Source organism: Crotalus tigris, unplaced genomic scaffold (assembly GCF_016545835.1).
Source record: "Crotalus tigris isolate CLP2741 ecotype Arizona unplaced genomic scaffold, ASM1654583v1 scf7180000017666.27876245, whole genome shotgun sequence".
NCBI lineage: Eukaryota > Metazoa > Chordata > Lepidosauria > Squamata > Viperidae > Crotalus > Crotalus tigris.
In genome coordinates, this window is record NW_024096551.1 from 1,294,015 (window position 1) to 1,307,289 (window position 13,275).

The 13,275-nt window shown below is 35.6% G+C and overlaps 2 protein-coding genes across 6 annotated transcripts in view; both read left to right on the forward strand.

The window, feature by feature from the left end:
• EXOSC7 (exosome component 7) overlaps window positions 1-3,032 on the forward strand; it is a 25,282-nt gene extending 22,250 nt beyond the window's left edge. For 2 of the 3 annotated variants that reach the window (XM_039336114.1, XM_039336116.1), the window contains 2 exons: window positions 867-1,022; window positions 2,082-2,301. In XM_039336114.1, coding sequence (XP_039192048.1) covers window positions 867-1,022; window positions 2,082-2,186 — 261 coding nt within the window. In that variant the 3' untranslated portion in view covers window positions 2,187-2,301. Of the gene's footprint in view, window positions 1-866; window positions 1,023-2,081; window positions 2,302-2,732 lie in introns of those variants that run through there. The other variant, XM_039336115.1, reaches the window with a different exon arrangement.
• Window positions 2,742-12,627, forward strand: CLEC3B (C-type lectin domain family 3 member B). 3 transcript variants are annotated; one of them, XM_039336118.1, is made up of 4 exons: window positions 2,742-2,841; window positions 6,502-6,631; window positions 8,449-8,547; window positions 10,531-12,627. In XM_039336118.1, the coding sequence occupies exons 2-4, from the start codon at window positions 6,628-6,630 to the stop codon at window positions 10,929-10,931; spliced, it is 504 nt and encodes a 167-aa protein (XP_039192052.1). In that variant the 5' UTR covers window positions 2,742-2,841; window positions 6,502-6,627; the 3' UTR covers window positions 10,932-12,627. The 3 variants fall into 3 exon arrangements, with proteins under 3 accessions (XP_039192052.1, XP_039192051.1, XP_039192054.1); XM_039336117.1 differs by lacking the exons at window positions 2,742-2,841; window positions 6,502-6,631 and adding an exon at window positions 3,179-5,768; XM_039336120.1 differs by lacking the exon at window positions 2,742-2,841 and having other exon boundaries at window positions 5,775-6,631.
• The last annotated feature ends 648 nt before the right edge of the window (window positions 12,628-13,275 follow it).

Consider the following 13,275-nt stretch of genomic DNA (forward strand, 5'->3'; position numbering starts at 1 on the left):
GGAAGGAAATATCCTCACTATCAAAATATCAACAATATTCTAAAAATATTTTTGATCAAAGTAGTAATAAACTAATATAATAAAGAATTAATACTCAAGCTAATGAATTAATGAAAATGTCTGGGAGAATAAAAAGAAGATTGTGTAATATTAAGATCATTCATGAATTTACCTGGGAAAAACATCACAATGGGAATGAAATAAGATTTTCTGTCTATTTGCTAATTTTCTATCCAATTGCTATCTTTTCACCTTGAATTACAGGGTCATCTAACAAAGGAGTTTGAAGATAGATAGATTGATATGAAGGCATAGAAATTACTTCCTTTTTTCTCTCTGTCTTCAGGTTGGATTTGACTCCTGATAACTAAATAAACAAGTTCATGTGGTTTGTTAGGCAGCATTTTGAGAAGTGATTTGTCATTGCCATTATAATAAAAAAATATTCTCTGAAATTGTTGCTAAAATTGGAGAGCAATGCACACCTAATTGAAATTTAAATTGATTTATTGACATAGTTTACCAGAGACAATGAATGTCATCTAAAGAAGGGTGAGGTTACAAGGTTGAGAGTGAATGACTAATCCAAGATCACCTAGTTGGTTTTTATGCCTAATGCAAGACTAGGCTTCCTGTTTCCCCACTCCTAGCTCAGCAGCTTAATCACAGTGCCGAACCGACTCTCAAACAGACTGTTTTAATACTTTGGCATTGTTAGCAGTACTGCATATTCTTGGGAATATATATTTTATGTTGATCCCGAAGTGAGTAGGAAGTTTCTTTTTATTTGACAGCTCTATACAATTTTAGTCCTACTCAACATTCAGTACAGATGTAGTAAAGAATATATGCCTTTGTTTTCACAGATTGGCTATAGGCATGTGATCGATGCCACTCTTCAGGAAGAAGCATGTTCCTTGGCTAGCCTCCTTATTTCTGTAACAAGTCAGGGTGTTATCACTTGCATGAAAAAAGTAGGAAGAGGGAGCCTTGATCCAGAGAGCATTTTTGAGATGATGGAGGTAAGCAAGCACTGGACAGATAATTAGATTTAAAATTACAGTACGAATTCTGAGAAAATCAGAAGTAAATCTTAAAAGTTGGAACCACCAACCTATCTTACTTTAAGATCTAACTTTCAAAAATGCTTACATTTGCATGCACTCTTTATATTTATACTGATACTCCCTCATTTGAACAACATTTAGAGTAAAATGTTATCAATAATTCTCGTTGTTCTTCCTCCTTTGAGATAATGATGCATTTAAGAATCAGGAACAGTCTGCCTTGCGTTTTTTGTTAAAGTTATAAATGTGGGATAAAAATCAAATAAATAAATAATACAGTGAATTAGAAAAAATATTGTTCCAATTGCCTATCATGAGAAATATAAAAAAATTGACCAGTTTGTAACGGTTTCATTGTTCACTCAAGTGCAGTATTGGACTCTAGTGGCCTTGAAGCAAACAATAACTTCATCCATATGAATAGATTTGTGGTTTTTTTTTTCATGAATCCCATATGTTTAGAAACATTTAACATACAAACTTCATGCCAGCTTTTATTTATAGTAGCAATTCATTGCTATACTTTTTGACTTTATTTTTATTAATTTTTCCTACTTCTTAATGTACTTAAATTATATAGAAGAGGAAATTTCCAAGTTTGAAAAACACTGCTCTAGTGGGAATTTAAGATATTTTACGACATTATTCTACTATATATTTTCTTCATATTCTTCCTTTCTGGCTTATGGCAATTTTTTTCATCAGCTATAGACCAGACAATGCCTCCTTCTGCCTTTTGTTTCACATAATAGTAAATGAGGATCTAAGCCTATTGTGGTTGTCAGTCAAGAACTACGTATAGAATAATAAGCCCAAAAGTGATTAAGGATGGCTCTTACAAACACATAATTTAATATATAATTTCTTTGCATTTTATGTTTTATTCCAATGAATTAATTTCAACAGAATAACATATCTCAGTTGTTGATTTGTAAAGATAATTTTTTAGTGAATTTTGCTTGTTTTAATTCACTTGTGTGGTTTTATATAGTTTATTTTTCATTTGTATTCCAGACTGGAAAGAGAGTAGGTAAATTGCTGCACACCTCCTTGCAAGCTATCTTAGATAAAGAAGAGAGTCTCGGAACAGCACGAAAAAAAGTTGGATTTTTGGGATGAGTGCAATCATCACCTTCAATGAGCTGAATTTTTACTTAAAAGTGTGTGTTTATTGGTTTGTTTGTTTCTACAGAATTGAATATATTTTAAATAAAGAAAGGATTAGTTATGTAAACTTGTGTTAAGCGGATCTTAAATATTTACAACAAAATCAAAGAAATAATAGTTCAACTCCACAAAAATGTACAAATGCCATTTCTTTTTAGTTCACCCTATAAAGTCCAAGTGTTGTCAACAGTTTCTGCATGGATTTGTTCATTTGATGTATTTTTTCTTGTTCTGTTTCAGATTCTAACACTGTTTTATATGGTATATCAACTTTTGTTTTATATTCAATTTCCAATATTTTTATTGTTTTTATTTTATGCTTTTTCATTTTTGGAATTGACACTGAGTACATAAATACTTTTAATAATAGGGTAAGTATAGTAAATTCTTGGTTCTGCATTGCCTAACCTCATTTTGACCCAGGGATTTGTGGTGGGCAGAGCACAAATAGAGTAACAGACATTTATGGTCATAGGATTTATCCTGTGTTAATCTTAGATTTTCTGAAATCTACCCAAATGCTGTATGGAGAAGTGGACTGATGTTGAAGACATCAAATTTGAATGCTTCAGAATGAATAGTCTGGTCTGTCTAACAGAAATGATGGGTATGTTTCTCCAAATTGCTCATAGAACTGAAATTATTGTCTGACCCATAATTAGGCTTGTTTATCATAGCAGCTATTGCCATAATGGGTAGTGGAAATTTCCATGTGTGGCTGTGCAGTTATTGCCACGTTTTCATTGTCATGTATCCAGTACAGCAATAAACCGAAACATCTGTCAAGCAAAAATCTCAGGCTTTGTTCCATAAATATTTAATTTCTCTTGGAATGCAGAAGCCTTGTACATAAGCCCAGAAATTCAGTAGTTCATTAAAACTTAAGAAAAATTAAAATATCCTTTTCAATAATTAATAATTGCTTTGTCAGAATCTAATCAAGATGACATGTTTCTGAAAGGCTACACATAAAGGCTAATGAAGATGACCATCCTTTTCTTGAAAAAAATGTGCAGGTTTTAGTTTTAAAGCAATTAAACTCAAAAGATTTGTCTGTAAATATGAAATCGTTCTTTAAGAAACAAGTCAATCTGTATATTTTATGTTAATATAGATTTATATGTATTCTGATATACTGATTAATTACTGGTTGTGTTGAATCAAGTTGGTATCGACTTTTAATGACCATATAGACTTTCTCTAGGATCACCTGTCCCCAACCTAGCTCTTTAGGTCTTCCAAGATGACACCCATTGCCATTGTAATCAAATTAACCACCTTGCTACTAGTTGTCCCCTTTTTTTTCTTCCTACAGCATAGGCTTCTCCAGAGAGCTATGTCAATGCCCAAAGTATGATAAATTGAGCTAGATCATTTATGTTTTAAGTGAAAATTCTGGATTGATATTTTCTATGATCCATTGTTTGTTTTTTTATTTAATCCATGTAATTCTCAGAAGTCTACACAAAGTATCATTACTCTCTTTTCTTTCTTGCTTCTTCAAAATTCAAATTCACTTCCATAGAGTATCACAAAGAAAACCATTGCCTGCATTATTTTGATCCTTGTAGATATTAACATTTTCAGCATATAACAATCTCTTCCAAGACCTTCACTGCTATGCTACCAAGTGGTAGTTTATGGCATATTTCTTGACTGTTGATTCCTATATGGTTGCTAGTCAATCCTGAAAGGCAGAAGTTATCTACTACTTCAATATTTTGATTTCAATTCTGAAGTTGGTTGTTTTCTCCTAGTTTTAGAACTCTGAGTTGGTGTTTTGGGTAAAGGTAAAAGGGACTACTTCATTTTGTTATGTACTCAGTCGGGTGTAATAAGTTGGGTAAATCGAAAGCAATTAAAAAGAGTACTAATATTTGGAATAGCAAAAGATCATAATCAACAACACCTTAATCAATTCATCCCCTTCAAATGCACATGTGATCTGTCAGTCAAGCTAAAAGAGGGAGATTCTCTCTCATAACTCCCCTACATCTAAAATTGATAGCAACTTCAAAGAAGTAGCAGTCATAACAACACCAATCATAACCAACAGTACTCTGAACAGAATGGGACAACTCGCCGCAGCCAACTCGCCATGGCTAACTCTCCATGGGCCAACTCACCACAGGATAATTCGACAATTTAATTTAATCATTTAAAATAATTTTTAAAATAGTTTAGTTTTTGTCATTCACATTTCATTTAATCCATCCTTTGGCACCTTTTCTTTAATAATTCTATTCCATCATTTCTTCGATATTAGTGTAACTCTTGTCCCACAGCAAGTTGTCCTGCAGTGAGTTGGCCATTGTGAGTTGTCCCATGGCAAGTTGGCTGTGATGAATTGGCGACAGCAAGTTGCCCATAGCGAGTTGGCCGTGGCAAGTTGCCCTAGACTCTGGCAGAGAAGCTCAGATTGAACTTTTTATTTCAAATTATGCTCTTCCACCACACATCTTTCCTGTCAATTGGGCTGCTATTAGCTTGGGGGCACAAATTTGTATCTTTCCAAATGAGTAGTATTCATGTGTTTAAATCCCATAGGACTAGTAGTCTTCTAGAAACTTAGCAGAATCAGTTTCAAAAATCCCTAAAGTGACAGTTACGTGCATTGGTGATCTGACATTCAGGCTACTTGAAAGGTGTCTAAAGCTATCTTGGGAACATGCCCAGAATCACCCAAGCATGCTTCACCAATGTTAATACAGTAAATAGCTGAACAGAGGAATCTATCAAGCGTGTAAATTGTGTTTAAACTGTTACTCATTAAAACTATAAGTACAGCACCAGTCTTGTCCCTGAGGCAAAACATATTGGCTTTTGGGGTGGCACAATTGATGCACAGCTATCAAAGTAAGGATGAGAATGCAAATTAACATGACAATGAAGAACAGCCCTAAGATGCCACAGGACTTTGGAATTTGTTTGAACTTATTTATGCTTGGTTATTTCATTTTTTTAATTTGTTTTTATTTTGGATATTCACTGAATTTTGCTAGCCTGAATGCTTCTACTGAACAGGGAAACTCAATTAGAAATTTTAATAACAAAAGAAATGTATATGATCTGTTCATAAAAGCCCACCTACAATGGTTGGTTTATAAGCTGGGCAGAAGCACTGTATTGGGACTGTGAAATAATGGAAATAAGTCTTGTCAGTCTTGGTTGTAATTTGCAAATTTTAAAAAGGCCCAGAAAAATAAAGAAGTATTCCACATATACGCCCCTTCCTGCTTACTTGGAAAGCCTTTTAAGATACTGGATCCCTCCCAGAAATCTGCAAAATAACCTCTAGTTACTGGAACATTACAGGAGAAATTGGAACTGTTTCTTGGCCAGACAGTTTTGGTTAATTCCATGTTAAGAAGCTTGGCTCTAGGCAGACCAAATCCAGTTTTGTTCCACTCTCTGAGGGCAGCAGCAGCAAAATGCCATTCCGAGGAATTTGTCTTTTAGTGTGTCTTATTTGTGTGACACAAATAGCAGCTCAACAAAACACCAGACCCAAGAAAAAGCCAGACCCAAGAAAAGGTAAGAAGCCAAGAAGTATCTATTTCATTGTGATCTTTTTATTTTGCAAAATTTGGTTTGGTTAAATTATTGTTTTATATATAGAGATAGATATATATGTTGCAGGCAATATAGATTAAAATTGCAGCTGAGTGTATGATCAAGTCATAATATACTGAACTATGGTTATTGTGTAGACTAAAAAGGATTTATTGTATCTGCTTGAAAATAAATGAAACTCAGATTCTTCTATATCTGCAAATCTGTCTTTAACGCAATTAGGCAAAGACCTATTTAATGTATTTGATGTTGCAAAAGAATAGGATTTGAGCCTGCAGTGCTTGTTCCTGGGGAATAATGCATACCACAAATCTTTTGTTTACAGTCTGGTCATTTTGTGCTGTAATGCAGGCAGATAGAGAATTTGTTTGGATTTCAATCTTATAAATGTGCAATAAATAGTGAGACTTTTACAGATCCTTTATTGAAATGGTCATGTATTATTTTGTATACATAATCTATATGCACATAAGATTGTTATATTGCTTTCTTATTCTTCTCTCTTTGCTATTTTATTTTTTCACCCATTCTGATTTATTAAGTAAAGAAAGCTCAAAACATAAGGAGATGTAAACCAGATTATGTTCTAATTTCTAACTTTTAGGGAATTCCAAATATGTTTTTGGTAACTTCAAAATACATTATTTATCTTGTTTCCCAAATGTGGCTAGTTAACTTCTTTGTTTTTCTCCAGATAACCTGGGCATATACCAGAATGTCAGGAATGTGGATGGTGCCTAGGGGATTTTTGCCCTTGCATGACTAAAATATATTTATTCTTGATTTGAAGAAACGTACATTCTTGGGATTCATTGACAGTATGGGTATGAACATGACTGAAAACTTCCTAATGGGCTATAAAAATTAAATGTAATTTCTAAAGCTTTTTTCCCCAAACAATAAGATAGATAATGTGGTTCCAACCATTGGAGAATCCAAGTATATCCCAAACTTATATAACCACATCCAATTAACATGTTGAACATTTTTGGAAATACTGATTGGAAGTGAAACCTTAGTCAGAAAACTCAGTTAAATTGTTTTTAAGTAAAGAAAATGACTTTTAGTGTTTACATTAAGATTTTAAAATCTTAATTTGATGGCATCTGGTATAGGAAACATCTGATATAGAAAAACATGACTTTGAAGTATGTTGCAAATGATTTGCAAATGGAATGGATAGGGGCATAGCAAAACTTCATCAGTTTTGCATATTCCACTCTTCAATACATCCAAAAACCAAGCTACTGTGCTAGGTGATTGAGCATTGGAATTTGGTGATGTGATTGCATGAGTATCCAGAGTGTCAGAAATGGGTCCTAGGGCTGTAGTCTGTTTATTTTATTTATAGACCTTTACTTGGTTAACCAGCAATAGAAATGTAAGACTTGAGGAAGAATAGGTGTATTCATTTATAGTGAGTTGGTGCAGAGGTACACTGAACAACAGACCTGTGGAGATCTCCACACTGAATACTTTCCTGACCATTCAATAATTAGCAATTATATTAATTAAACTGAAATACTAGAATAGTTCTACATATAGAAGCAAGAAGAACACAGTTTAAAACAAGATGGATATTGTGATGACTATAACTAGCTATTAAACTGAATTTGACTAGTGCCTAAAGAACTATTAGCACTGATACCCTTCTCATATGCTTTTTAATTTATAAGGCCCTTTCAATTCTCATAGTGAACTACAAATACAACATGACACAGAGATGAGTTGACCTTGTCACTTTATTATGATAACATTAAACCAAATAGCCAAGTTTGAGGATATTTACAGTATTTCAAAACTGTCCTTTATATATTCTCTCTCAAAAGTTTCTCTTCTACAAGTCCATAATGAAGGAGAATGCCTAGGAAAATTCCAGATCACTGTGGGGGGCAAGTTTTTATATATGATTGTTGATCCTCCATCAGAACCAATTAAGTTACTATGTTTTCGGTCTGTTTACAGTACATAAAAGTGAATTAGGAGCTGAAGTTTCCTGTAAGTCTAGTTAATTAGAGACTACTAACTTCTTCCTCATTATGAGATTGTGAGTTACATAACAGTAAGCCCCACTTTAGCTATTGTGCATCAGTAGATTAGATGTAATTTGAAGCCCAAGGGAGTCATATTGTGATTTAAAACTTGTGGTAACCATAAGTAACATACATGTAAACAAGGTTTGATTTACACAAGAACCTTGAGTTTTACAGTCTGCAGAGTTATACAGTGTCATAAATGGAAGGAAGAAAATTAAATAATTGTACATGATGTATAATATACCACTAAATGGGAGTGGTCACATGAGAAATATAAAGTTTTGATGAATAAGAAGAAATAGTATAGAACATATGCAAGGAACTAGGATTGCTGTTTTTTTTTAGTTCATTCTTTTAAAAACTGAAGTAAAAAGAGAGATATTTTGTTTTTTGTTTCTGAGGCATGGAAACATTTTCAGTTGCTAACTTTATAAAACAAATATGAGTATACAAATTTAGGACAAATACACATAATTCTTTTTTTTTTCTTTTCACTTGAGGATACATCACCATAGAGGAGGAAGTTCTCATTCTACCATCAGTTTGAATGTGCAGTTATTAGTTGCAAACACATGTTATCCTTTATCTTGTTACTGACTTAACAGATGCTGTAAGCCTCAGAATGATTGAAGAACTTAAAGAGCAACTGGAGAATCTTTCCCAGGAGGTAACCTTACTAAAGGAAAAGCAAGCACTTCAGACAGGTATAAAATCCACCAGTCCTAACTTTCTTAAATCACAAAATTGACTTGGTTGTGGAACAAATTAAAAAAAAAACCAGATTTTATTTCAGGAGGCCCCAAATTTTTGGAGTAATGGACATATTTGCTATATTGAGTGGATTCATGTATGTTTTCTGAAAATGGCTGTTGCATTGTTTGGGGCTAATTAAAAAAAAAATCCCATAAGTGTTTGTTTAAAAATTGAGCATAAATCAGAGATGGCTTTATGGTTTCCAAAATGTTGAAACATTCTTTAACTCTTAGTATTCAACACTTACACCAGATGAAAACACTCAGAGCAAAAAAATTACATGAAAAACAAGCAAATTTCAAGTAAACGCCTTATATTGCCATACACATATCATTCGTAATTATTCCTTTTCCTTATATCATTTACAAACCTATTGCTTGTGCAATATGGGTGGTGTGTGAAATTTCTAGGAACTCCATAATATGTTGATATGGATTCAGAACTTGATGCTCAGAACTGCCCTTTAGTACTTTAGTAGTCCCTAGTCCAGTGGTGGCGAAGCTATGGCACACATGCCAGAGGCGGCACTCAGAGCCCTCTCTGTGGGCATGCACGCAATGCCCCAGAGATGGCAACTGTCCCTCTTCAACCAGCCGCCCACTAACTCGCCAAGGTCCCACATGGCCGGGGGCATCCCAGCACGGCTGGTTTCCCTCCCCCCTGTCCCATCCCTCCTGGCCTCACATGCTCTCCTTTTCCCCGGCACTACCCACTGCATCGCCTCCTTGGCTGTTGGCCATCTATCCAGCTCAGAGGTGGCTTCTCTGAACTTCTGGTTGCAGGCTGTGGAGCCCCAGAGTGCACCGGTTGAGGGGCCGGCAGGCTGTGGATGCTAATAGACCTGTTGGCCCCCATGCGCTCGCTGGCCTCTGTGTGCGGGGCCGATGGTGTCAGGCAGCAGCCGCCCTGGCCCCTGCCTCGCCTTGCCCTGCAACAATAGCAGCCCAGTCCTGCCTCGTCTTGCCTCACCTAACCCCGCAGGACAAGCCTCCTGCCCACTGCCCCACCTGCCAGAGACCCCCTGGATCTCCCCAAATCCTGCCCGGCCCCCACAGGCATCCCTCCCCATGAGCAACATCAAGGTGACCATGCCCACCTTGGCCACACCCACCCAGTCTGCCATGACCACCACAGCCATGCCCACCCAGTGGGCTACGCCCACCTGGCACCCGGTGATAAATAAGTGGGTTTTGAGTTGCAGTTTGAGCACTCGGTCTCTAAAAGGTTCGCCATCACTGCCCTAGTCCCTGGTCTCAGTTAAGGCCCACAATTATTTAATTGTCAATCATAAAAACTCTAAATAAGCAAGTGATTTGGGGCCAAAAGCAAAAGTTGTTGACACTTTATTCACATAGCATTAATTATTCAAAGCAACAGAAAAAAAGAAAACATGAACCAAGGATCTGCTGAACCAAAAGGCAGACAGGAAAAAAATTGAGTCATCATCCGTAGAAATGGCTCAGGAGCAGCACAACTGTCTAAAGCACCTCTCTACTAGAGGGATGCCATCACCTTCTAGCTGGCAGAGAGAGGGATAATGTTCTTGGTGAAACATAAAACGGCGAACATTACATGACCAAACTATCTGGATTGCTAAACATTTCATCTGTTCCTCTTCTTGTGCCAGTTAGACTCCTTGCAAACAAAATTATTATCTGCAATTATACACTGAATGTTTGCCAATGATTGTGTGTCAGGGTTTCCCTGAAAAAAAAAAAACTATGGGCATACCATTTCTCATTATGGAAAAGTCCTTCAGTATTTGCTTCTTGACCCAGCAGCTTGGAGAGGGCTTAATATATTCTGCTAGCTGTTGTTGCTGTGGGGAAAATAGGTGGCAGGAGTGTTTATAAAAAGATGGATTAAAAGTCCTCATGGATGGTATTCTTTTTTGGTAATAACTTGTTTCTCCCTTTTTTTCTTGTTTTTATTAGTTTGTCTGAAAGGTACCAAGATCAACCTAAAATGTGTCCTGGCTTTTTCCAGTGCCAAGACCTATCATGAGGCCAGTGAAGACTGCATTTCTCAGGGTGGCACCCTCAGTACACCACAGACAGGTGATGAAAATGATGCTCTCTATGACTATGTGAGGAAGATTCTGGGGAATGAGGCGGAAATTTGGCTTGGCATCAATGATTTGGCAGTGGAGGGAAAATGGGTGGACATGACAAGCAACAGCATTAGCTATAAGAATTGGGAAACAGAGATCACCACCCAACCTGATGGAGGGAAGCAAGAAAATTGTGCAGCATTGTCTGCAGTGGCTGTGGGAAAGTGGTTTGATAAGAGATGTAGAGATCAGTTACTCTATGTGTGCCAGTTCATGATTGTTTAATAGAAAGATTCGTCTCTGGGAAGGTTTAATCAGTATAGTCCATTGATCTCTGGAGTTTTGTGTGTGCATCTGTTTGTTTGCTTAAACATAGACATATGGATATTTACAATGAGACATACATGTGTACACACATTTAACAGAAAAAGTAATGGCAATGGATTAGAATGAATTAGATCTATGTTGCACTTTAATTGGTTATAAGCTACATCCTATTTGTTAGAAGCAACATTATTCTTGCTTAGGTACAAATCATAAATATCTATATTTTTACATTCAGAATTTATTACAAAGACTTCACTTTGGGGAACATTCAGACTTTGTGCCAAAATCTCAATTTATTGTTGCATGCAATTTTTCTGCAGTCTTTTTTTTTCTGCTAATTGCACCAAATTAAAGTGGCTTTTGTTAAACTGTCCCTATCTGTTGGACTAAATAGTTAAATAGTTCATCTGAAGATTTCAGCACAGAACTCAAAAGTAAGCAGAGCTGCATTAATATGTGAACAATAAGAAAAGAAGCAACAAAGGAACTAACAAAAATATTTTACCTGTTTTGCTAAAATTTCTAAGTTGCCTACCTGTATCTCTTCTACAATTTTCTTCTGGGCATATCTAGATTAAAAACATTAGGTACAAATGAAGAAAAAGTAAAATAGGAGAAGAACTGACCTACTGCTGTAAAAAATTGTACCAATGCTTGGAAAGGAAAAGAAAAGATTTCAGAAGGTTGCTATAGCACCAGTCTTCACCCAAGTAACATGGTCATTGAGGAGGGAAAAGGGCTCCCATAGAAACATTAGGGAATCAGTCGTCAGCTTGATTCTGACTATGGCTCTTGATAATTGTATTTCCTTATTTATATGTAGGATTTATTTCCATTCACAAAGGAGAACATTTTTTCATCTGTTGAAAAGTATTTGACTGAGTTTCCCCATTTATTTGAATAAAAAGGATATCTATTGGCAAAAGTACAGTGTTTGAAAATGCCTCTAGTATTTTTTGGATAAGTATGTTGATTTTCAATCCAATGGCTCATTGGAAAGAAATTATGTAAGAGAGCTTGGACTTGGGCTGTCTGTCAGTGCAGTAACTTTCTGAAGATGGAATAGTATGGAACCAAATTTGGTGTGGCAGAGAAACCATGAAAACAGATACTATACTTGAAAATTGGCCAGATTGGTCTTGGGGCTTCTAATACATTCCTGGAAACAAGCAGTTGGCCAGTTTTTCTCTTATGTGATCTAGAGCAGACACGTGCAGTTTTAATTGGGGAAAGTTGTAAACCTAATTTTCAATTTTTAGATCCCCACTTCTGTACCTTTATGCATTTGGGACAAAAGACTTGGAGAGAAACACTAGTAGGTTATTAGGGACTCCAATCATGAGTATACTTGTTCTGGCACTTAGGAGCCCTTCAGCTTTGCATGGCAAGTGCACAGATGTTTGACCTGGAGCCTTTGCACATCACTATGCGTACTCCTTCTCACTGTATGTCCATTTTCATTAATTCAAATGTCCGAGTAAATCTATGCAGAGTTATATTATATTGCCTGTTGTATTTTAAAAGAAAGGACTGCTGACTATGGAAAGAGCTCACTTACGGCTGAAACTTATGGTGGAATGGAATGCAAAATTGTATAATGCTCTGTATTTAGCTGGCACCACCCATGAAATAAAACTCTGCTGCATGAAAACAATTCAGGTTTCCATCTCTTCTGTAATACCCCCCACATAAATGTAACACTTATAGCCCATTAGTCAGATCCCATTAAAACCAGAACAACCAATTAATTATTAATCAGGCCTCACTAATGCTAGTAGGACTTAGATCTATATCCTGGAATTCACAGGTTGTGAAATTAAAATATGCCAATGTGGCTATCTGGATTTAATTTGTATAGCTTGATTTATTCAAAATATTCAAAAACAAAATCAAGAGCACTCTAGCAAAGGTAAGATTTTTCCAGCATAGAGGTTTGTACGTGTATCACAAAATCTCATTTCATATATTTTTATAAGTCCTTATTCATTAATCTAACTTTTAATATTTGGGCTTTTTGCACCAACTCTCTAGCAGCACATATCACAGCAATGAAAACAACTATGGCAGAAAATTGAAACACATGTAGAATTGTGCAATCAAATTATTTAGACAAAAAGTATGTGAATTGAGCTTCTGAGCAATTATCAAAGGTACTTTCAATCAGCAATTTATACAAAGCATATGATTTCAATATATCTGCAAATCAATGATTTTAAAGTATTGAGCAAGTGAAGGGGAATGTGTCTATCAATTTTTTTGATGCAAAAACTCAAGGCTAGAGTTTTAATAAACTTATTCAACT